Source organism: Naumovozyma castellii, chromosome 5 (genome assembly GCF_000237345.1).
Source record: "Naumovozyma castellii chromosome 5, complete genome".
Lineage (NCBI taxonomy): Eukaryota > Fungi > Ascomycota > Saccharomycetes > Saccharomycetales > Saccharomycetaceae > Naumovozyma > Naumovozyma castellii.
The window spans coordinates 796,786-817,985 of NC_016495.1; the positions used below are offsets into that span (position 1 = coordinate 796,786).

Sequence of the window (21,200 nt, forward strand, 5' to 3'; positions counted from 1 at the left end):
GCATATATTGTACGATCTCTGTACACAAAACATTGAAATGTAATGATATATATTAATAGAATTATTCTTTTGACACCATTTTCCTGAGTCAGAACACAACAACCTAAGATTGAAGGTATCTCAAAGTTCATGACTCTTCATTTTGAAAGAGATTGATATTGTATTTCGATTGTTTAGTACTCGCGGAGCCTGGCGCTGAAATATTTCCATCAAATGCTGAAGATGAAGAGTGCACTGACTTGGGTGGCAACTCTTGCTGTGAGAATTACAGAGAAAAGAGGTAAGAAGAAGGTATCCAGAGAAAGCTTACAATGTCAACATCTTACTCGATTACCTCGGCTGGATCTTATATGCAGGCCATGCAATCCATGGTGCAGGCAGCTGAAACTTTCAAGTTAGACAAAACCAAGATTAATATTCCTGAGATTGACAATGAGTTCAAGACTAAGAAAACTGACAAGGCTGTAGATACCAAGGATGATCTGACTGTGTTGTCCCAAGATCGAAATAATTGGGATGATATATATGATGATTTCAATGATATATCTTTTGAAAAATTACAAGAAGTAGTAGATTCCTATAAGAAAGGTAACACTGACTCAATTTACAAGAAACTTTATTTATTGGCAGCTTCCAGCACAAGTTCATTATCCACCGATTCGCTGCTTGAGTCTGCCTTACAATTAACCTACAACTATGAAAAAGGGGAACTAGCTAAGGAATTATTGGATCTTGTCGGCACTGAAAATATCGAATTATTATCGTTTCTGCTAGAAAATCGTAATCAGATTGTTTCTCAACCAATAGAAGAAGTGTTAAGACTAATAAAAACATCTAATGAGGGCTCATCAGGTTTGTTAAGTCAGCAAGATATTAGGAATCAAGTATTACAAAATGCTCAAATGGCTAAGAACCAAAAATTAGATCCAGCTGAAAAAGTAATTAAATACCCACATGTCTTTAGAAAATACGAGGCAGCTGGTTCTTCCTCTCTATCATTTTCTGGTCAAAAATTTACCTTACCATTAGGGACAACAAGGCAATCATATCAAACGTTTGAAGAAATTATAATTCCGGCGGCTGATCCATCCTCTAGTAAAAAGAGTTTTTATACAAAGCTTATAAAGATTTCTGACCTAGATCATTTTTGCAGAGCTGTGTTTAAATATGAAACCTTAAATCAGATTCAATCACTAGTGTATCCTGTTGCATATACCACAAATGAAAATATGCTAATTTGTGCCCCAACTGGTGCAGGTAAAACTGATGTCGCCTTGCTGAGTGTTTTGAACACAATTAAACAATATTCTACTCTTGATTATGAGGGAGAATTGGACATTCAATATGACGATTTTAAGGTCATATACGTCGCCCCTTTGAAGGCCCTTGCAGCAGAAATTGTGAGTAAATTCAGTGAGAAACTATCAGTTTTCAATATCAGAGTAAGAGAATTGACGGGGGATATGCAATTAACTAAGTCAGAAATCCTGGAAACACAGGTTATTGTTACAACTCCTGAGAAATGGGATGTGGTGACTCGTAAGGCCAATGGTGATAATGATTTAGTTTCTAAGGTCAAATTACTCATTATCGATGAAGTGCACTTGTTACACGAAGACCGTGGTTCTGTTATTGAGACTTTAGTAGCGCGTACTTTGAGACAAGTGGAAAGTTCCCAATCAATGATCCGTATTGTTGGTTTATCAGCAACGCTACCGAACTTTATGGATGTCGCCGATTTCTTAGGTGTGAATAGACAGGTTGGTATGTTTTATTTTGATCAATCATTCCGTCCCAAACCTTTAGAACAACAACTCTTGGGTTGTAGAGGGAAGGATGGAAGTAAACAATGCAAAGAAAATATTGACAAAACTGCATATGATAAGCTTTTAGAAATGATTGAACGTGGATATCAGGTAATGGTATTTGTTCATGCGAGAAAAGAAACTGTAAAAAGTGCAAGAACATTCATTAAGATGGCACAATCAAATAACGAACTTGACTTCTTTGCCCCTGATCCATCAACAAAGGACAGATATTCTAAACAATTAGCTAAGAATCGGGATAAAGATCTGAAGGAAATTTTCCAATTTGGTTTTGGTGTTCATCATGCAGGTATGTCCCGTTCTGATAGAAATCTAACTGAAAAAATGTTTAAGGACGGTGCTATCAAAGTACTTTGTTGTACAGCAACACTTGCCTGGGGGGTGAATTTACCCGCAGATTGTGTTATTATTAAAGGAACTCAAGTCTATGATGCCAAGAAGGGTGGATTCATCGATTTAGGTATTTCTGATGTCATTCAAATCTTTGGTCGTGCAGGAAGACCAGGTTTTGGCTCAGCCAATGGTACAGGTATACTTTGTACATCAAGTGAGCGTTTAGATCATTATGTCTCTTTGATAACCCAACAGCATCCAATAGAATCAAAATTTGGTGCCAAATTGGTTGATAATCTAAATGCAGAAATATCTTTAGGTACAGTCACAAATGTAGAAGAAGCAGTCCAATGGTTAGGTTACACGTACATGTTTGTAAGGATGAGAAAAAACCCTTTTACGTATGGTATCGAATGGGATGAGGTGGCAACTGATCCTCAATTGTATGAACGTCGGAAAAAGATGATTGTTACTGCTGCAAGAAGATTACATGCTCTCCAAATGATAGTTTTTGACGAAATATCCATGCATTTTATTGCTAAGGACTTAGGGAGGGTTTCCTCTGATTTCTACTTACTAAATGAATCTGTTGAAATTTTTAACCAAATGTGTGATCCACGAGCTACTGAAGCGGATGTGCTATCTATGATAAGTATGAGTAGTGAATTTGATGGAATTAAATTTAGAGAGGAAGAATCGTCCGAGTTAACAAAATTAGTCGATACTGCTGTTCAATGTCAGATAGGTGGCGCTCTGGATACTCCACAAGGGAAAACCAACGTTCTATTACAAGCCTATATTTCACAAAGTAGAATATTCGACTCCGCTCTTTCATCCGATGCTAATTATGTTGCTCAAAATTCCGTTAGAATATGTCGTGCATTATTTTTAATAGGTGTCAACAGAAGATGGGGAAATTTTGCGAAGGTTATGTTGGATATTTGCAAATCAATTGATAAGAGATTATGGGCTTTTGACAATCCATTATGTCAATTTGACTTGCCAGATAACATTCTTCATCAATTAAGAACAAAGAACCCCTCAATGGAACACTTGTTAGAATTAGAACCTGAAGAAATTGGAGAATTAGTTCACAATAAAAAGATGGGTGGGAGAATCTACAGTCTCTTAAGCCGATTCCCTAAGATACAGATTGATGCCGAAATTTTCCCTATTTCATCAAATGTTATGAGAATTCATGTAACTCTGCATCCAGACTTCACATGGGATGGTAGAATACATGGTGAAGCTCAATTTTTTTGGGTATTAGTTGAAGAATCAGATAAGTCACAAATTCTTCATTTTGAGAAATTCATCTTGAACAGAAAACATCTTAAGAATTCCCATGAAATGGATTTCATGATCCCACTGTCAGATCCACTACCACCCCAGGTTGTGGTTAAAGTGATTTCAGACACATGGATTGGATGCGAGTCAGTTCATGCCATATCTTTTCAACATTTAATAAAACCCTATAATGAGACATTACAAACCAAATTACAAAGGTTGAGACCGTTACCAACAAATGCTCTTCACAACCCATTGGTTGAATCGATTTATCCATTCAAATATTTCAACCCAATGCAAACAATGACGTTCCATACATTATATAACACCAATGAAAATGTCTTTGTAGGGTCACCAACTGGATCTGGGAAAACTGTTGTTGCAGAATTGGCCATTTGGCATGCTTTTAGAGATTACCCAGGTAAAAAGATCGTCTACATTGCACCAATGAAAGCTTTGGTTAGGGAAAGAGTGGATGATTGGAGGAAGAGAATCACACCGGTAACAGGTGATAAAGTTGTTGAATTAACGGGTGATTCTTTACCTGATCCTCGTGATGTTCGTGATGCAACTATTATAATTACTACTCCAGAAAAATTTGATGGTATTTCTCGTAATTGGCAGACTCGTAAATTTGTTCAAGATATATCCCTAGTCATCATGGATGAAATTCACTTATTGGCAAGTGATCGTGGTCCTATCCTGGAAATGATTGTTAGTCGTATGAACTATATTGCGTCCCAAACAAACAAACCCATTCGTTTGTTAGGTATGTCTACTGCTGTATCTAATGCTCATGATATGGCTAGTTGGTTAGGGGTTAAGAATAACGGGTTATATAATTTCTCATCAAGTGTCCGTCCTGTTCCATTGAAGATGTATATTGATGGATTCCCTGACAATCTTGCCTTTTGTCCTTTGATGAAGACAATGAACAAACCTGCATTTATGGCCATTAAGCAACATTCGCCCAATAAGCCTGCGTTGATCTTTGTGGCGTCACGTAGACAAACTAGATTAACTGCGCTGGACCTGATCCACTTGTGTGGTATGGAAGATAATCCAAGAAGATTTTTGAATATTGATGATGAAGAAGAGCTAAGATATTATATTTCTCAAGTTAGTGATGATACGCTAAAATTATCACTACAATTTGGTATTGGTTTGCATCATGCCGGTTTGGTTGAGAAAGATCGTTCAATTTCTCACAAATTATTTGAGAAAAACAAAATTCAAATTTTAATTGCAACATCGACATTAGCTTGGGGTGTTAATTTACCTGCCCACTTAGTGGTTATTAAAGGTACACAATTTTTTGATCGTAAAATCGGGGGATATAAGGATATGGATTTAACTGATATTTTACAAATGATGGGTAGAGCAGGTAGACCTGCCTATGATACAACCGGTACTGCTATTGTGTATACTAGAGATTCAAAGAAGATGTTTTATAAGCATTTCTTAAATGTTGGATTCCCTGTGGAATCTTCTTTGCATAAAGTATTGGATGATCATTTGGGTGCAGAAATAACATCGGGAACCATCACAACCAAACAAGAAGCTCTCGATTTCTTGCACTGGACATTTTTCTTCCGGAGAGCCCATCATAATCCAACATATTACGGTATCGAAGGTGATTCAGGAGATGCTGGTGTTAGTAAACATTTAAGTGAATTAATTGATACTACGTTGGATAATTTGGAAGAGTCACAATGTATCGTTCTTCATAAGGATGATATCGAACCAACCCCATTCTTGAGTGTTGCATCTTACTACTATCTTTCTCACAAGACTATAAGAATGTTACTAAAGCAAATTCATAACAAGGCAACATTCAAAGATGCGTTGAAATGGCTCTCCTTAGCGGTAGAGTATGATGAATTATCTACAAGAGGTGGAGAAACAATAATGAACGAAGAGTTATCATCTCAATCACGATATTCTGCTGAAAGTACATTCAATGGAGATGAGGAATTGCCTATGTGGGATCCTCATGTGAAGGCATTTTTACTATTACAAGCTCATTTAAGTCGCGTGGACCTTCCTATTGCCGATTATATTCAAGATACCGTCTCTGTTCTAGAACAAGCTCTGCGTATCTTGCAAGCATATATCGATGTTGCCAGTGAATTAGGCTACTTGGATACTGTTTTGACTTTGGTTAAATTAATGCAATGTGTTAAACAAGGATATTGGTATGAGGATGACCCAATTGGGTTATTGCCTGGTTGTAATTTGAACAGAATTGATGATATTAAATTTAGCGAACAAGGTTATCCCTTAACTGCTAGGAAGGGCTCATTGACATTAAACGATATTGGATCATATAGTTTTGGTAAGTTACAAAACCTTATTACCAAATTTAATGTTATTGAGGAAGATAGAAAACAGTTTTTGTATGTTTGTCAAAGGCTACCTATTTTGACAGATATACATTTTGCAGAACAGAAAGATGACGATAAATTAACACTAATGGCGAGACATCTGTCGTCGAAGAATAATAGGGGATTTGAGGTGTATTGTGATAAGTTCCCAAAAGTTCAAAAGGAATTATGGTTTTTAATCGGATATCAAGGTACTGAATTGCTAATCTTGAAGAGATGCCAACCAAGACAGAGTGGTAAAGAAGTACATATTACCTGTGATTTGATAATACCAGATGAATTATCTGGGGAAACTTTAGACTTCATTCTGGTAAATGACGCCTTAGATCTCAAATACAATCTTAAGCAAAAGTTACGCTAAGAGATTGGGGATGTGCAGATAATTTATATAGATTTTATAATGAATTTTTTATGTAACATACTTTTTCCATAACTTGGATTTATTCAAAGAAGTCATCTTCTTCCTCTTCTTCTTCCTCATTCTGTTGGACTTCTGGCTCCTTCGAACCCTTTACTTCAACAGAAGGACGTGATTTCTTACTTTTATTTTCGATATCTTCTTCCAGCATGATACCAGCACCATTTTTGTCCAATTTCTTACCCTTCATGATTTCTTCTAAAGATACGGGTAAAGTACCCTCTTCTAATTGATTCGCCACCAATGTACGGAAGGCTTCTCTCCTAACATTTGTATTCTCTTTGCTGATATTTGTCTTCTCTGAACCTGTTTCAAGATCATCAGTATTTTCGGTCGGATACAATGCAATGTATTTTTCTGTCTTTGGGAAGTTAACGACATAACAAAGATCAATCTTACTTTCCAGTAATTGGGCACCTCTAAGTTCTTTTTCATCCTTATCCTTTGCGGAGGCTAACTGTTTAAGGGCCTTCTTATATTTCCTGGTCGCCTTCTTGGTTTCGAAGAATCTAACCATATGGTATTTTTTAGCATTTTGTTTAGTCTTATGTCTTAATTCAGCATTCTCTAATTCCATCCTTAGGGCCTCTAACGTTCTTTCCTTCTCGACGATAACAGTATCTGGCAATATATCTTTCTTTTTCTTCAAGAGTCTCTCTAGATCCCTTATTCTTCTTTTGATCTTATTGGCGCCTGCATCCAGAAATTGAGCCATCTCCAACGATGAACCAAGTGCTTTACTTTTTCTTTGTGATTTGGGGTAAGCCATGTCGTTGCTATATTATCTGGATTTATGAGGGTATATCCTAAAGCTGTTATACTTTGAATGATCAAATTGTGCAATAAGATTTATTATTCTAATGAAATGAAATAAATCGATGAGCTGAAAATTTTTGTCGCAGTGAAATTTCGTGAAATTTTCCACGCAGAGAAACCCCCGTACAAGCAAATAATTTTGACAGATAAAGAAATTCAAGTCTAAAGGTTCAAATAATTGTAATCCCAAGCCATGTGAGATATCTTTTTTCCACATTGATGAAAAAATTTCTTTTATTTACAATTGTCTTATTTTATGTAGAGGCAATAATTGTTACTATAAATCCTACTGTCACCTTTACTCATGCTGATTTCTGTTAAACGTATACTAAAAAACCTAGTGGTGTCCAGTATGTGTGGTTTAGTAATTAATCTTGAAAAGAAATACTCTGAACTATAGTTGTGTTTTTAAAATTAAAAAAGGTGTTTTAACTTTAAATTGAGGTAGAGAAAGTTTATTTTTAAAAGGATTAAAAAAAAATGAACAGGATTTAATATAAAACAAAAATACTGACATTAAATTTAATTATGGGCTTACTCTTGTTGACATATATATGTGGTATAGGCAAAAAAGTTTATTAGTATCTATACATATCTATGTATTGGTGCTTGTACCGGTATGTTTTATTAGTAGCCATCATCTACTTCTTTTTACTCCCTTCTCGATTGTATTTTCCATGCAAAAACCAAATTGAATAGCTAAACCCGACTACCTCCTATTCCTCTATACAATTGTTCCAAAAACATTAAATAAAGTTCGAAATTTGATGAAAGTTGTGTCATTGAAATTTCGCAAGGCGGTGCCAAAAAAATAACAACAATGAAACTTCTAACTTTTTCCAATTTCGAATAATTAGAAACCAATGTCAAAGATAGGGGCAACTCGTTGAAACCATTCACTTTAAACTATACTACACAATCGGTTCAATGAATAAGCGTACCACACAAGTGAAGAATCTTCTACTCTATGTTTGCATCTGTCTGACATTAATTGCTGCAGTGGAATACTTCAAATATTCCACCAGAATTCATTATGAATGGTTCCACTGTACCCCTATTAAAGAACAGATGGGCGGTCCTGGCAGTTCGGTCATAAAGCTATGGGCTCGTGGTGGCCCTAGCTGTGATAAGAGAGGTGAATTTAAGACCATTGCTAAGAGAATTTCTTTAGATTTCGAGCCTAATGAAGAACACCTTTCATTTTGTATTATGGAGAATATGGACGTTCCTACAAGACATTATCCCGTCGCTGACGAAAATAAAGGTGCCCCTGGATATGTTGCATTTGCCGGTTACGATTCCGACTATGAGTTGGTGGAAAAGTTATGCGAAGGTGAAACAATTTATCATATGTGAGAAATCTCACCCAATCCGCAAATTGAAACAAATAGAAGAAGGAATTAGTAGAATTCGAATACCATTATGAATAGGAGGTACGAGTGATTTTACAATGACAACTAGACAAACCATATCTTTTTAGTCGAGTCCTGCACCTTCTAGACCTACATATATACCTAAAATAATTTAAAAAAATATTAGTTGATGCAAATAGAACTTCGATAAGAATCTTATTTCATATTAGTATAGAATTACAAATCGTCATATCATTGTCTGTCCTTTTTGGCTATTGAACCTGTCATTTGAATATCATGCTTTTCAGCGTTTGATGGTTCCTCATTGCCATCAGCTACAAAGAGTGTTGAGGTCTTAGCATTGAAAGCATTTATAAACTTACTAAAGTTGGTCACTGACTCAACATCAGGGTTTTCATCATCAGACTTATTTAGCTCCAATGGCTTCTCTACTTTCTTGTTCTCCGATAAACCTGTGTCGTTAGTAAATGCCATATCACTGGATGACGTCCTTGCCGCACCTTCTTCTCTTTCGACTATGCTGTCATTTGAAGAATCAACCTTCGAAGGCTCTTTAAGCATTTCACTTACATTTATATCCTTATTATTAGAAGTCGTTGGCAACATCATTAGGACATCGTCATCAACTTCATCGTCCTCATTATCTTTGTCATTCTCTTCTTCACCATCCGTGTCATTAAGTAGGTCAATTGAAGTAATTTCTGCTTTTACTTTAATATCATCCGAGTTGGTTTTAGTTACATTACTTGATGTAGAAATCTCCTGATTCTGGTCAGCACTGTCCTTTTCTTTGGATTTCCATATCCTTTCTTCGACGACTGTTTTATCACATGGTACTATACCACTATTCTTAAACCCACTCCTAATATCAAACGTTTTCAATCCATGGAGTCTACTTGAAGCATACAACAGTAGAGGTTTCATAAGGGGCATAGGATAGTTTTTTGTATGCAAATGTGAAGGGGTTGCATCAGGATTTGTTGAGGCAAAATCTATAAACCCCTCCATCAACCCAAAAGAACTAATTTGTAAGGGTTTACACCAAAAATCACTCTCCTCGGAAAGGAGGAATAATTGAACATTCATCTTGGAGCATGCTAGAATGAACCTTGTGGTTAAAAAGGGTGAATCTTCTTTAATTAACAATAAAGATGGCTTATGACCTTTTCTCCCATATACCTTAAATATGTTTTGTAACCACCACAAAGGTGCACTATCACTACCTCGAACAGAATGAATAAACTTCCAATTCGTAAATTTTTCCTTATTCTCTGAGAAAAATGGTGTTACTGACTCATTTAGGATTGTCCCTTCAGGAAATATAACAGTTGGTGGGAAAATGGTTCCTGTACTTCTAACACATTCAATAATTTTTAATTCCTTAAAATTACCATCTTTATAGTTATCATCATCATGCAATATTTCCTTATCCATAGGAAAACGAAATGTAGAGCGTCCCTCCTCTTCATTTATATAACAAACAATCTCATCAAGCTTTAGGATTTGCTCTCTTGGAAACTTAAATTTTTTCAATGATAAAGATAGGCGATCATAAAAATGATTAAAATTTGTCTTATTTTTATAGGTTGCGTTAACCTTGTCTTCATGAATATTATTTTCCATTAATAAGATGTTCTTATTTCTTGATAAAAATGAATTAATCCATGCAGCTCTCAGGCTTGGTTCATTCTCAATACCCCTTCTCTTTAAACAATCATGGGCCAAACGTAACAATACCTTATTTCTTGGAAATGAGTAACATGATGAAAGATGCCGTATTGACTTAACCAATATTTGTTCATCTTGTGGTAATACATGTTCTTTTGCATTCCAGGTGGTCATTCTATCGGTAGTGGCACCGTTCTCATGCAAAATAGATTGATATCGATTTGGAGAATTTGACCCAACAACATCTCCAGTTAAAATTCCAACATCGTTTGCATTAAAGTTCACATTAACGTGATTTGCTTCCTTTGTTTCAGACGTTTTCGATGCCTGAGCGGGGGACTTATTTTCTGAATAATCCCTAAATGCATTTTCTTTCTTGCTACTGGAATCATCTCGAATTTCTTTACTGGAAGTCCGTTTCTTAGGTAAACTATATCGAACTTCCTTTAGAGGATTTGGGATAACTGCGCCTGCAGCCTTCAAGGTTCCGGTATCATTTCTACCATAGCTTACATTAATGTGACTTATATCATTTATATCAGAATCTTTAGTTGCTGGTGTAGAGGACTTCTCCTCTGATTGAACTCTCACTAGTTTCTCCTTCTTGTTGCTTGGATCGTCTCGAATCACTGAATCTATCGTATGAATGGGGCGAATAGCATTCTTTGATTCTTCTTCGATTGGCTTTGAAGATCTTGACCTTGAAGTCATTAACGTCTCAACAAAGTAAGACAATGGAGAATATTAACAGCTTGGTTCCTTGTTGCCTGAACTGTTTCCTCCTTCTTGTTAAGAGCAACAGTTCCGATAATTTCTTGTTGAAGACAAGATTTTGAAAAGTTTTTAAAAAGAAGGTAGTGAATTCTTTGTTAGTTTCAAATAAACTAGAAAAATAACCAAAGCTTTGAAAAGAAGCTTCTAGCAATATTGGTAAATTGTATAACCTTGAATTCAAAGAAAAGAGTTTGGTGATATAAAAGATTCGAACTGGTGCAAGACTTGAAAAACGTATATTAACGAATGATACTAAAAAGGGTTATAATTGTCAGAATAGTTAACTTTTAAAAAGTGCCCCAGACTGATTACATAATAATCATCATTAACATACATACTGTTGAGAATAGACTATAGTATACTAATATTAAAACACCTCATTGTCAATAAATCACAAAAAGGATGATTTGAGTGTTGAACTTATCTCGTGGGTTTTGGTGTCTAAGATCCATTGCCGTTGGACATGGAAATTCGAAATGAAAACAATAAAAATTTAAAACATCATCAACAGACTAGAACGACATTAAAAGCACTAACTACAACCCAGACTGTACAAAATGACCGCAGTAGAAACATTGATCAATAAGGCAAACCGTGGTAATGGCTATTTTACATCGTCTGAAGAAAACAAATAGCGAACTGGAAGTTTGCTTGGTTTACACCATTGAAGTCAGACGAAACTGCTGCCCTTCCAAATGTATCTAATAACATAAATTATGCTGGCGTAGCTACCCCTTCTGGTGATGCAGATGATAAAACTGAGAAGTATCCTTTTCAATTCAAAAAATGGCAGGGAATTGAAAATGATGCTATGATTGTAGACACTGATGATACCATTAATTATGAAGAACTTGATGTATTCGATCTTGACCAATTCGATAGAAGTAAAGGCGATGTCGGTGGTGACGCCTTCAGTAGGAAGCAGAAAAAGAATGGCGCACAGACAGGGGAGGATTCTTTGACCATGGCTGATATTAGAGGGGCCGTTGGTGGAAGTGAGGCCATCCCAGGTCTTTCAGGATCAAGTGATGCAAATACCAAAAGTAATGAAAAGAAAAATGGAGCAGACACTACTGCTCAAGATTCAGAACCAATAGTGGACGATGTGTCTACTGCTGGCACTACTACACTAACACCGTCCATTGTAACCGAACTTCCTTCATCGGTGGGAAACGAATCTTCTGATAAAACCTACAATGAAGATCTCAATACAGTAGTAAGCACTACAGTAGAGACATCCGATAGAACAGATCCAACCTCAATCACTACTACACAATTAGACTTGGTAGGAGAAACTGAAAAGTCCGCAACGGAAAATATACCCAATGTGACACAGGAACCAACTGAAGAAGAATTAAAAAATGCTGCAAAGCCAACACTGGATGAAGACGGTGATATTGCGCTAGAGTAGAGGAATTGTAATTATAGTATTAATATTATTTTACATTTATATAATTCTAAAGAGTATATTTACACTGTCTATTAAATAATCAAATATGTTATTTTAGAAATTGGGCTGTTAAGTATGCTTTTGTTTGGTCATTCAGTCATTTTTGATGCTTGAATCTTGTTTTATGATAACCGTGGCAACACCATCTCGTGCGACTCCAATGGAACGTTCAATCTCTTTCTCTCTCTCCTTTCTTTGTGACATTTTCTCTTGATTTGGTAATTTATTTAATTCTTTCATTATCTGACCCCAAGGCCTAGTATCACCGGTACCTGATAAGATCATAATTAGTGTTCCAGATGGAGCTTTTTCATATATTTCATTAATATTTTTACCTAAATTTTCTAGTATTACCTCTGCTGAGGGTACATCTTCCATTCTACGACTTGATTTAAGTGATGGCTGAGAAAATCCTCTTGAAAATTCCAAATCTCTCAATCTCCCCACTGTTAATTCAAATGAATTCATCTTTTCTAGAATATTATCATATATCTCTTGGTCTGTAGTGCAACGTAACTTTTGGGTGGCTAAATTTCGAAGATCATTTTCTAATCCTGTCTGTCTTGATGGAACTGAATCATTCAAGAGTAAGGTTCTCACACCAGATTTCATTAGCCTCGAAAACAAATTTTCGGTATTTATAGATATACCAAATACCATTCCATTGACGATTTTTAATTTAGTCAATTCCATACATGTCCTAGCGTCTTCAATGGAATTATGACCAAGGACATCTGTATTTTGAATAGTTGTATGGAGATATTCGGATGCCAAATAACGTAGTGCTGGCTTGAATGGTGGACCAGCTTTATGGTCAAAGATAAGAGCAGTATCAACAACTTTTGGGTGTCTTAGTTTTAAGACATTTAAATCACTTTGTAATGAATGCCCAATTAAAACGTCATCTGAACTAATGATCTTTAATATATCTTCTTGCACATCCTTCAAAGTGGTTGTCACTGGCTCTAACTTCTCCTTAGTAATACCACTATATTTAGTTAAATAATCAATAATAGGAACGTCGGGTTTCACTAATTTATCATACAGAACTTTGCAATCGAAATCAACAATACTAGCCCTAGTTAATACCAATCCATTATCAGAAAGACACATTTCACAGTCAAGTGCGTATGTATGTGAACCATTGTGATCAAATTTTTTGGTGTTGAACCATGTGTCAGTGGAATTTTTCTCCTGTTCTGTCAATTCAATTTTCATATCAGATGTTAACCCCTCGGTGTCTGGATGAATTGGGTAATCATTTTCAATTAATTTGTCAAGGTCCATCAATAAATCATGGATGGTTATCCTCTTCTTAGATAGCTCATTTCTACGTGTAATTTTTTCATTCTTTGTCAATCCTACATTCATGAATGAATTATAAGCGGAATATAAAGTAGTTCTAGAGCCTGGTGCAACCACTGGGAAAGCCTGTAGATCATTATTGGGAACTAAACTTATCAAATCTGGATATTTGCTGAAATATTTGAAATTACATTCATCTTTATTTTTCAAAATGTCGTCAAACGTGGCACCATCTGGTAGATTGAAATCTGGAGTCTCTAAGCCAGGAACAAATAAGACAATCATCTTCTGCAATGAACTTCTGTTATCTAGCTGAACCCAAGGGGGCATATTATTCGTATCCTTTAATGCATATAATGTTAGATCTCTAATATCTTTAATCGAAATCTTCTTGGTATTATCATGTTTACCAACGTATTGATCTGTAATCGTAAAAGAAAATGGTTTGCTGTTCTTCTTTTTCTTTTTCTTTCTGGGTAAAGAAATAGTACTATTTTGTCTTGATTTCATGATGACATTACCATTAATGGATGCTACACTTGATCTTCTTCTCTTGACCTGGTTCGATGTCGAATCTGTCCCTTTTTCGGAACTGTTCGAGATGGAGTTCACAATTCCAAATTTTGAAGCAGAATCTTCACTAATACTTAGTCTTGCCACACTACTATCGACCATTTGCGATTGTGATTCTGATATCGGATGACCTTTATCCAGAACGACACCAGCTGAATGGTGTATTTCCTTCTTAGGCGATGTTCCTGGCGAATCCATTAATATTAGCAGGATTGGTAGCGAATGTAATGATAGCAAAAAAGAACAGAATCCACGGGAAAGAATGCACTTAATTAAGACAGTTTGATCTTTACTGTATCTTTTATTCTCCGAATACTTCATCGTTGAAAAATTTCATTACAGTTATATAAAGTTACAAAAATTCTAGCGCATCGTCAACGGCGATTGACTAGAGTGACACTAATTAATCACACTCATGATAGAGGTTATCTCAATCAACCCTCTCGGTTTGAAGGTCACTATAAACACTACCTATAGGCATCTGATGCCTTTTGAGGCTAAGATGTTTTTGGGTGAGATTTCTGACTATGCCTCTGTTGATGTTCCATCGTCATCTTCCTAATTTCTGTACTGCTCAACTTCTCCTTCCACCCATCTTCCTCATCTCCGCCAAGGATATTCACCACCACGATATCTAAAATAGAAAACCCCTTAGCCTTTCTAGTCTTATTGACAAACTCACCACCCTTTATCGTCTCACGACTCACCACAAGGCATTCGATTTCGGGAACTGTTCCTGTGGGACCACATACATCTTTAATCGGCACAATTTCGGTCTTCAATGTTGGTTTTATTAAGTCGATGAAAGATTGAACATTAGAACATCTTTCATCAAAATTCTGTAAATACTCTTTAAACTTCTTATTCACCAACAATTCCTCATCCGTGACACCTACTATTAATCTCTTAGAAGTAACAAATGCAGCCATAGTCAAAAGAATCTTGTGGCCATCATGGATATGATCGAATGTTCCACCCAAAGCTGTAACTTCATATTTGTTCCTATCCACGTGTAACCCATCGACTTCGCTGTCCTCCTCATCTTCATATTCAGGTGATTCAGCATGTGATATTTGGAAAGGTATATGCTTTTTATAATGCAGGACGTTCTCCTTTATAAACAATGAGTTCTCACCAGTAAATAAGACATCCCATCGTGCGATATCAGAATTGAACCCTTCAAAGAGAATATTAATGGGCAGAAGATAAAATCCATGCTCTAACAGTATATCTCTTGTGACGCTATACAGCTTTCCCAGTATTGTATCGAGATAATGTGACGTTTGAATAGGGGTTCTATGGTTGTTCACGAGTAAAATATCAAGGCAATCTTCCTTCTGGTGTTCTGTTCGGAATTCTATTTGGTTCAGGCATTGTTTCAAGATAACTTGCACACTGGTATAATCCGTTCTATGAAACCAATCCAATACGATCCCAACTCTCATAATTGTCTATCTATGTTTTGAATCTTTAATTGCTTGCCTTCATATGCAACCTAACACTTCACACTTTCGATAAAATCCACTTGAAAAATTCAATGTTAATTGTGTAGTGAAATTTCATAGAGCTTATTGAAAAACAACTCAATATCAGAACACAGATAAAGGAACAATATAAGGTCATGGCTGAGAAGCAAAGTGTGGTTCCAGGAGAAGAAGCTCAAAGGAAAAATTGGCAACTGTTAAGTTCATGCTTAGAACGAATACTTTCAAGCATAGATGCTTCCAAACTGGAAGATTCATTCAAAGATGTATTCCAAGTAAACGTAATATTGGGTCAAAATATCTTAATAAATAAGATTATAACTTTACAACAATCTCAGGATAAGGCTGTTGTTTACAGTGCTCTGATAGCACTGATAACTTCAGAAGTTCCTGAAATAGGTCTGGAATTCAGTAAAGCGGCAACCATTCAGTTCATTATAGGATATAATAGGTCTAATAAGAGATCCTGTTTTGCCATGATAAATCTTCTTTGTTCACTTTTTAATTATGAGGTGGTTCATGAGATTGTGATATTGCAATTATTACATTTACTTCTGCAAGATATTAATACATTTTCCATAAGCATAATTGTGACGATAATGACTAATTGTGGTGCACAATTGTTGACTCTGAGTCGAGTTGCTCATAATATGATATATGAGAAGTTGAGAGAGTTGTTACAATCGAATAATTTAAAAAATGACCAAATAAACGAATCGATAGAGGCGTTGTTTGATTTGCGAAGGTTGAATTATAAATCTCCAAGGGTGCCCAAGTTATTAACGTTACCTGAACATATCATACACACTCATACATTTATGATAGATGAATTAGATACTACAAAACCGAACCGTGGTGATTTTCAATTCCATTCTGATTATCAGGAATTGGAGGATTGTTATCAGAATGTGAAAGACCGAATAACATTACTGAATAAAGAAGCAGAAAAAGAAAAGGCAGATATTACACAAAAGAATGTACTTAGTGATATGAAGGATATGACAGCCACGGATGATTTAGAATTCAAGAAAAAAATATATCTTCTGTTGAAGAGTTCACTTTCTGGTGATGAAGCAGCTCACAAGATTTTAAAATTAAGAATACCAGATGATGACAAATGGAAAATAGTAGATGTGATTATTAAGTCATCGTTACAGGAATCTACATACTCCAAATTCTATGGATTGCTATCTGAGAGGTTGTTAACGAGTCATAAGTCTTGGAGGGGTTCATTTGAGAAAAATTTCCAATCTGATTATGAGAATGTTGAAAATTGGGAACCGTCACAGCTAAGAATCTTGGGGAAACTTTGGGGTCATATTTTGGCAACTGATTTAATTAGTTTGAGTGTTTTTCAAATTGTAAAACTAAATGAGGATGATACTAATGCTGCTAGTCGAATTTTTTTAAAATTCATCTTGCAGGAGTACGTGGCAGATTTAGGTATTGATGAAGTTAAGAGACGGTTTGATGATGTAGAGGCTCAAAAATATATGGAGACAGTGTTTCCCTCGGAGAACCCTGATTGGATTAGGTACTCAATCAATTATTTTACTGCGATTGGATTGGGTGTGCTCACGGAGAAGATGAGATTACGACTAAATGTGATCCAACAAGAGTCAATGGAGCAAGGAGAGGAGGAGGAGGAGGATCTACAGGAGGAAGAGCAAGAGGAGGTAGAAACCAATGAACCTATTCCTTCCATCAGAATGGAATCTTCTGGCAAAATGAATCCTAATATGATACCTTTAGGTGATCATGCCAAAAGACGTCGCAATAGATCAGTGTCTCCCTCTAGAAGGAGAAGAAATAGGTCACGTAGCCCTTTGCCAAGGCGCCGTAAGCGTCAATAGTGGATGAAAATCTATAAAATATATAAAGAAAACGGTGAAATTTTTAAATAAAATGAGCTCTAAAAAGATGAGCTCCAAAATATTAAAGAACTAAGAAGGTAATATATATGTATGTATATCATGAGTGATAATTGAAGATATAACGGAAGTTGAATAGCAAACATCTCATCTCGGTTTGGAGATATAATAATGGGGTATTAGAGAATGAGAACAACAAAAAAAATAATTAATAAAGAAAGGTTCTAGATTAATTATTCATCGGAGTGAACACCGAAGTATTTTTCAACACCGTAAGCACCATCAGCCTTCCAGTAATCGTTGAAAGCGGTGAACAAATAAGTATCAGAACCACAAGCCTTCTTAATGGAAGCAATTGCAGCTTGTTGATTAGCCTTAGATGGGACGGCGACACCGTAGGTTTCACCCTTTGATGGCCAACCGGATTCAGTAATAACGACATCCTTCTTACCATCACAAGCAGTCCAAACTCTTTGAATTTGTTGCAAGACCCAGTCACCAGCGTTAGCGGCTTCAGTGTATTGATCAAAGTAAGCGTGAGCGTTAACAGCCATGTAGTCAGAGTATTGACATAATTCAGGGTTGTTAATGACGGAGATGAAAGTGTCGACGGAGACAACCTTACCAGTGTAACCAGCAGCAGTCAAGGCAGCTCTACCGGTGGCAACGTATTGACCAACTTGAGCTGGAGTAGCTTGGTTACTGTTAACTAATTCGTTACCGATGGAGACGGAAACGACATCATCCCAAGAACCGTATTGCTTGATGGCGGCGCTCATGGTATCGATACTGGATTGAATTTGATCGATGAAGTAGACACCTAGAAAGACCTTTTGAGAGGAGGCCTTGTTTTGAAGAACGTTAGCGACTTGGTCACAATCGGTACCGTACAATCTGATGACTGGATAGTCTTTCAAAGTTTGCAAATCGGAAGCGACTTGGCTGGAAGACTTACAAGAACCATCAGCGTTGTATGGAGAGTAAGTGATACCCTTGACACCGACAGCAGTCATTTCGGTGCTGTCAGAAGAAGAGGAAGAGGAAGAAGAAGAAGAAGCGGCGGCCTTGGCAGCTTGAGTGGAAGCAGCCTTGGCAGCAGCTGGGGTAGCAGCGGCAGCGGCAGCAGCACCAACAGTGGTAGTGGTGGTAACGACGGCACCAGCGGCGGCGGCGACATTGTCTTGGTTGACAGCTTCAACGACGGCTTCAGCATCACGCTTTTCTCTGTGTTGGTGAACAGCTGGTAGGGCGACGGCAGCACCTAATAAAGATGCGGAAGTAACTAAAGTGGAGAAACGCATGGTTTAATGAGAGTAGAGGTTTTTCTTGATTGGGGTTTTATAGCGAAAGAAAATTAAATCTGTGTTAGATTTATCAAAAATGAGTGACTAAGTAGTTGGGTTTTCTTAAGCTATCCTGAGGATCTTGTAAAGAAAGCAATTGTAAGAAACAAGTGAAATGCGGAGATCGTAAAGAGTGTACTAGTCCTTGTGTATAGATGCAAAAGTGCTCGAGATCGATTAATATATACAAAAACAGAGGAAAACAGTGAAAAATCAACAATGACCCAAAAGAGAAATCCGCACCATGCATAATGCTCGAGCCCAGAAACGCGCGCACAACAGCAGCGTCGTCATGCGCTCGAGGGGCTACGGCCGTTTCTCTGTACGGGCGTCTCGTTTGGGCCAGACAATCCCAAAAAGGTCAGGCGTTACCCGCTCGGGGATTGCCAATATAAACAAAACACCTTCATGTTCACAGGTAAACTAGTTATTATGTTAGCGTTGGGGTATCGATTTGATAAAGTGGTCACTGTTGCAGTTTGTTGAGTGTGGCGGCGGGGATTAACCCAATGTTCCTCAGTTGCTCGACACTGCAAACGGCAATCGGCAGTCATCTGTCGTACGTTCCTTAGCAGTGCTTATCGTATATATGTCTGTTTGACGTTTATGTGCTCTTGGCTGCCTTTTCCATTTATTTACTGTTGCAATCACTTTTCCTAAAACGGCAAAGAGATGAAAAATATCTTCCGCGAAGGGAAAAAATTTACATTTAAGGTTTCCGCCTGTCAAACAAAACTTTTCACTGGATAAATGTCAGCAACAATCGGAACCATCCATCGTACGACCAGATCACTTGACAGTGCTAATCTCGACACGACGAGGCAATGATTGCATACTCGCAATTATGAGGTACCACATGGTTGGAAGACATACTTAGCTTACTTAAGCAACGTCATTTCTTGACGCTTATTCGCTTTATTTCTTTGTGAATTTAAATATCTATCTATCTATCAATATTTGTTGTTGTTAAAATTAATCGTTTGTTATCATGAAGATTTCATTCAATGCCTTAGAATCCATGATTGCTGCTCTCTTTTGCTTGATCCATCTGGAACGTACTGAAAGTCTGGTGGAGACAGAATCGGGTATATTTGAAGCAGATGCACTAGATTCCAAACGAGCAGCATGCTTTTTTTCCTTCTTCTTCTCCTTCTTATGTTTCTTCTCCTTCTTGGATTTCTTTTCCTTCTTTTCAGATTTACTCTTCTTGAGTTTGGATTTCTTTTCCTTTTTCTCTAACTTTCTTTTCTTGTGTTTATGCTTGTGCTTTTTCTTTTCCTCTTCTTCACTTTCACTATTGCTATCCTCATCGCTATCATCGCTATCGCTCGAGCGTTTCTTTTCCATGTTGGAATAACTCTTTAATTTTTTCGTCTTGGGGTCCCAAGTGGATGCCAGCACATCACCTTTAACAAAATTTATTCCCCATTTCCCATTCAACACTCTATCCTTTCTTTGCTTTTCCAATTCATCAACAATTTCCTCCTCCTTACCATTTAATCTTCCCAATATTCTTTGAAATACATCAAGACCTGCACATTCACCATTATCGAATTCATCCTTTCTTTCTTTCCTCTTGATCTTGGCACCCAACCCTAGATTATCATCCTTAATGGAGACTTTAATATGTGTTGTTTGAGAAACCTGAGGGCTCATACCTAAACCTTCACCTGGTTGCCATCCAAATTTTTCTAAAAATTTATGACCGAATCGAGACTTATCATTACTCCATGCTGTATTTCTGGGATCCAACCCGAACCTCTGTTTTGTTCTCACTGCAGCCAAACCCATTACTCTTTTGTCTTGTCTTGCTTAATCAGTCAACGCTTGCTGTGTAGTTGGCTCATCGCTTGAAATTTTTCACTGTTATTTTTTTTTCACTCACGTTCTCAGTTTCAATTTTTGATTTCGATGTTTCACGGGCGGCAAAAAAAAAAGATGAGAACCACATTACCCTAAATAAATAAATAAGTAAATAAACAAGTAAGAGAGTACACATCCGCCCAATTCGTGTCGACCAACGACTTGATTGACACAAATTGAGAGCTCAAAGTTTTTGTCGGATGAAAAGTAGAAGATAAGGATGGAGATTACGGACGAGAGAATGATTATGATATTCAATCCCTCAGAAGCCAAGAATGTCTGTCTTTTCAAGCACGATACCAAACGTGTGCTCCCCAGTTAACACACAAACGCCAATCAATTGTACCAGTGTCTGGATTGAACACACTGGATTGGTTCCAAATTCTTTGAAGATCCCAAGATGACACTGATGGATTTTCGCTAGTTAGACAC

The 21,200-nt window shown here is 36.8% G+C and overlaps 10 protein-coding genes across 10 annotated transcripts; 4 read left to right on the forward strand and 6 right to left on the reverse strand.

The window, feature by feature from the left end:
* Positions 1-311: 311 nt before the first annotated feature.
* Positions 312-6,191, forward strand: SLH1 (RNA helicase; the record flags this gene model as incomplete). The annotated part of the gene is made up of 1 exon (XM_003676784.1): positions 312-6,191. One exon carries the CDS (start codon positions 312-314, stop codon positions 6,189-6,191), a length of 5,880 nt encoding a protein of 1,959 aa, XP_003676832.1.
* A 79-nt stretch (positions 6,192-6,270) lies between these two features.
* Positions 6,271-7,017, reverse strand: EFG1 (Efg1p; the record flags this gene model as incomplete). The annotated part of the gene is made up of 1 exon (XM_003676785.1): positions 6,271-7,017. The coding sequence occupies one exon, from the start codon at positions 7,015-7,017 to the stop codon at positions 6,271-6,273; it is 747 nt and encodes a 248-aa protein (XP_003676833.1).
* A 974-nt stretch (positions 7,018-7,991) lies between these two features.
* NCAS0E04080 (uncharacterized protein) lies at positions 7,992-8,420 on the forward strand (the record flags this gene model as incomplete). Its single annotated transcript, XM_003676786.1, has 1 exon — positions 7,992-8,420. One exon carries the CDS (start codon positions 7,992-7,994, stop codon positions 8,418-8,420), a length of 429 nt encoding a protein of 142 aa, XP_003676834.1.
* A 248-nt stretch (positions 8,421-8,668) lies between these two features.
* Positions 8,669-10,816, reverse strand: NCAS0E04090 (uncharacterized protein; the record flags this gene model as incomplete). The annotated part of the gene is made up of 1 exon (XM_003676787.1): positions 8,669-10,816. The coding sequence occupies one exon, from the start codon at positions 10,814-10,816 to the stop codon at positions 8,669-8,671; it is 2,148 nt and encodes a 715-aa protein (XP_003676835.1).
* Positions 10,817-11,690: 874 nt separating this feature from the next.
* Positions 11,691-12,290, forward strand: RTT102 (Rtt102p; the record flags this gene model as incomplete). Its single annotated transcript, XM_003676788.1, has 1 exon — positions 11,691-12,290. The coding sequence occupies one exon, from the start codon at positions 11,691-11,693 to the stop codon at positions 12,288-12,290; it is 600 nt and encodes a 199-aa protein (XP_003676836.1).
* A 132-nt stretch (positions 12,291-12,422) lies between these two features.
* Positions 12,423-14,528, reverse strand: RNH70 (Rnh70p; the record flags this gene model as incomplete). Its single annotated transcript, XM_003676789.1, has 1 exon — positions 12,423-14,528. One exon carries the CDS (start codon positions 14,526-14,528, stop codon positions 12,423-12,425), a length of 2,106 nt encoding a protein of 701 aa, XP_003676837.1.
* A 176-nt stretch (positions 14,529-14,704) lies between these two features.
* On the reverse strand, positions 14,705-15,652 carry CAB4 (putative pantetheine-phosphate adenylyltransferase; the record flags this gene model as incomplete). The annotated part of the gene is made up of 1 exon (XM_003676790.1): positions 14,705-15,652. One exon carries the CDS (start codon positions 15,650-15,652, stop codon positions 14,705-14,707), a length of 948 nt encoding a protein of 315 aa, XP_003676838.1.
* Positions 15,653-15,828: 176 nt separating this feature from the next.
* CWC22 (U2-type spliceosomal complex subunit CWC22) lies at positions 15,829-17,544 on the forward strand (the record flags this gene model as incomplete). The annotated part of the gene is made up of 1 exon (XM_003676791.1): positions 15,829-17,544. One exon carries the CDS (start codon positions 15,829-15,831, stop codon positions 17,542-17,544), a length of 1,716 nt encoding a protein of 571 aa, XP_003676839.1.
* A 251-nt stretch (positions 17,545-17,795) lies between these two features.
* SCW4 (putative family 17 glucosidase) lies at positions 17,796-18,863 on the reverse strand (the record flags this gene model as incomplete). Its single annotated transcript, XM_003676792.1, has 1 exon — positions 17,796-18,863. One exon carries the CDS (start codon positions 18,861-18,863, stop codon positions 17,796-17,798), a length of 1,068 nt encoding a protein of 355 aa, XP_003676840.1.
* Positions 18,864-19,877: 1,014 nt separating this feature from the next.
* On the reverse strand, positions 19,878-20,696 carry PXR1 (telomerase inhibitor; the record flags this gene model as incomplete). Its single annotated transcript, XM_003676793.1, has 1 exon — positions 19,878-20,696. One exon carries the CDS (start codon positions 20,694-20,696, stop codon positions 19,878-19,880), a length of 819 nt encoding a protein of 272 aa, XP_003676841.1.
* Positions 20,697-21,200: the final 504 nt, after the last annotated feature.